The sequence below is a fragment of the Eucalyptus grandis genome, chromosome 5, assembly GCF_016545825.1.
Source record: "Eucalyptus grandis isolate ANBG69807.140 chromosome 5, ASM1654582v1, whole genome shotgun sequence".
NCBI classification, from domain to species: Eukaryota; Viridiplantae; Streptophyta; class Magnoliopsida; order Myrtales; family Myrtaceae; genus Eucalyptus; species Eucalyptus grandis.
The window spans coordinates 50508238-50510527 of record NC_052616.1 but is presented as its reverse complement, the minus strand read 5'-3'; the positions used below and the strand labels follow the sequence as shown (position 1 = coordinate 50510527).

Genomic DNA, 2290 nt, shown 5'->3' with positions numbered 1-2290 from the left:
ACCCCCCCAATGGTCCAAAATTTTCTTAAAGCCTTAAAGCATCCAAAAAGTGCTCAATTTTTGCAGAAAATAAGTCCATTCTCCTTAAAACCGATAGAAATTAGATACTTTTTCAAATTCGAACGTGCTAGTTTTCAATAATCTCTCCAAACCTTTAGAGGCTACGAATCAGAACTTTATACTACCAACATTTTGCATAGACCGGATCAACTGGAGAATTTTTGGATCTTCTTTCAATTACTTTTCATAATATTCACAATTCTAGTAATATGGAGAAAGTAAAAGAAAATTTCAATATTTTCAACCAAATTTAGCCGGACAATGCCGATGAAGAACATGGACGAGAGTCCACGTCACTTATGAGCCGCTCACCTAGACTTGGATTTGGTGAGCTCCAGATCTGGCCTCACCCACCAGAGTCTCCAAACGTTGACTAGATCAAGCAGGACCAGTGTAGGCGTCGCTGGCGAGCCTAGCTTGTCCATAACTGGGGATGCTGTTGTCCATGGCTGGCTCGTGACGCTACTATCCACTCATCCACGGCCGGCAAGAGGCAAAGAAAGACACATAAAATAACAGAAACATGTGATAAGCAATGAATGGAGTGATGCATAGTTACGTGGCAAGACAGCCAACTCAATATTTTCCACCTTCACGTCCTATTGGCTGGATGGAGTCTTGAGTCCCCCAACGCGGCACTGTAGCGATTCAGCCCTCGGTAGAGAACCATAATGTTTCATCCGAAGATCGAAAGACAGCCAACTCGATTAGGGTTGTCGAATTGGTTTCGATAGGATCACACACGGTCACGGGGGTTAGAATGAATACGAAAGAAAAAGGAAACACTTCCACCACTGATCATTGAACAGTAACAACAGCAATAATAATGATAATTGGGATCAATAAATCAATAAATCAAGAGGGTTCCATCATCATAGTTGTGTCTCATTCACAAAAACAAACAAATGGGATTAAAAGGCCTAAGAAAAAAACATGAAAAAAAAAAGGAAAAATTTTAGTTGGAGGGAGCGCCACAGATGCCGACGATGATGATTGCTATGAGGGCCTTGATGGAAGTTACTTTGAGGATGATCTGATGGTATGCTGTTGCTGTTACAGCCCCCGCGAATGGTCCAAGCCAGAAGATCCACTGTTCATGAGCATCCACATTCGCAAACATCAATTAACACTTGCCTAAAATCATTATCTCATGGCAATAAATATCAAATCCAACTGCGCACATGACATCTTTGGATAAAAGGGGTCGAACCAAAGTTCTTGCAACGATAAATGCAAACGTTTCGCATGTTTTAGCAAGCTCTTGATGTGCGTTATTTATGTAGGAAAGCGAGGTTTAAGGAAGGAGAGAGAGAGGCTTTACGTGGTCTTTCCAGACTTTCTGGTTGTTGTAGATAACGGCAGTACCGAAGCTCTTTGCCCTGTTGATGCCGGCGCTGGTGATGGGGGTGGTGGCCAAGTGAACCATGAACACTGCAAAACCAATAGTCAACGGAGCCAAAACCTGCACACCCAAAAACACAAGCTAATTCATTTCGTCGAATGAAATGCTTCTCCATCTGGACTTGGAAAGGAAGAACAAAGTTTAGCAGTAGCAACTGGTAAGTAGTAGGACGCACGGGGACGTGAGAGTCACGAGCTCTCCTCTTTGGGTCGGTGGACGTGAGCACGGTGTAGACCAGCACGAACGTGCCGATGATCTCGACACCCAAAGCCGCGCCCATGCCGTAGCCCGGAGCCACCGAGTTGGCGCCACCTCCAAGCGAGTCGTGGTAGGGCTTCTTCATGAATGCCTTCACCAAGGCTACACCACAGATCGCGCCCGAGCACTGGGCGATCATGTACGACACTGCCCTGATGAAGCTCACTTTCTTTGCCACAAATAGCGCCAATGTCACCGCCGGGTTGATGTACCCGCCTGTGTCGAAACAATCAGACAGCATGAAAAAAAATAAGATAGACCGAGCGTGCGAGAGTCGTATCACGTACCGGATATTCCGGCAGTGCAGTAAACGAGGACGAAGGTCATGCCGCCGAAGGCCCAGGCGATGCCTAAGGGGCCGACGCCATCGCATGGTCCGGTCTGCGTCTTATAGCCGACAAGAGTGGCGACGGTGACGTAGAGGAAGAGGAGAGTGGCTGTGAACTCCGCAACGAGGGCTCTGTAGAAGTATGGGAGCTTGAGCTCGGCCACGTCGAGGCGAGGAGCCGGCTCCGGCGGAGGGCCTGCGTAGTCCCTCCCATGGTGGTGGGTCGGTCCTGCCTCCGGCAT

The 2290-nt window shown here is 47.5% G+C and overlaps 1 protein-coding gene across 1 annotated transcript; it reads right to left on the bottom strand.

Annotated features, from left to right (window-relative positions):
* Positions 1–1015: 1015 nt before the first annotated feature.
* LOC104447326 (probable aquaporin PIP2-8) lies at positions 1016–2290 on the bottom strand. The gene is made up of 4 exons (XM_010061078.3): positions 2008–2290; positions 1638–1936; positions 1382–1522; positions 1016–1150 (listed from the first exon to the last, which is right to left on the bottom strand). Exons 1-4 carry the CDS (start codon positions 2288–2290, stop codon positions 1016–1018), a joined length of 858 nt encoding a protein of 285 aa, XP_010059380.3.

Coding starts and splice junctions, on each gene's coding strand:
- LOC104447326 (XM_010061078.3), bottom strand. CDS start 2,290: ATGCCGGAGGCAGGACCGACCCACCACCATGGGAGGGACTACGCAGGC. Junction 1,937..2,007: donor CTGCACTGCCGGAATATCCG/GTACGTGATACG, acceptor GTTTCGACACAG/GCGGGTACATCAACCCGGCG. Junction 1,151..1,381: donor AGAAAGTCTGGAAAGACCAC/GTAAAGCCTCTC, acceptor GCTCATGAACAG/TGGATCTTCTGGCTTGGACC.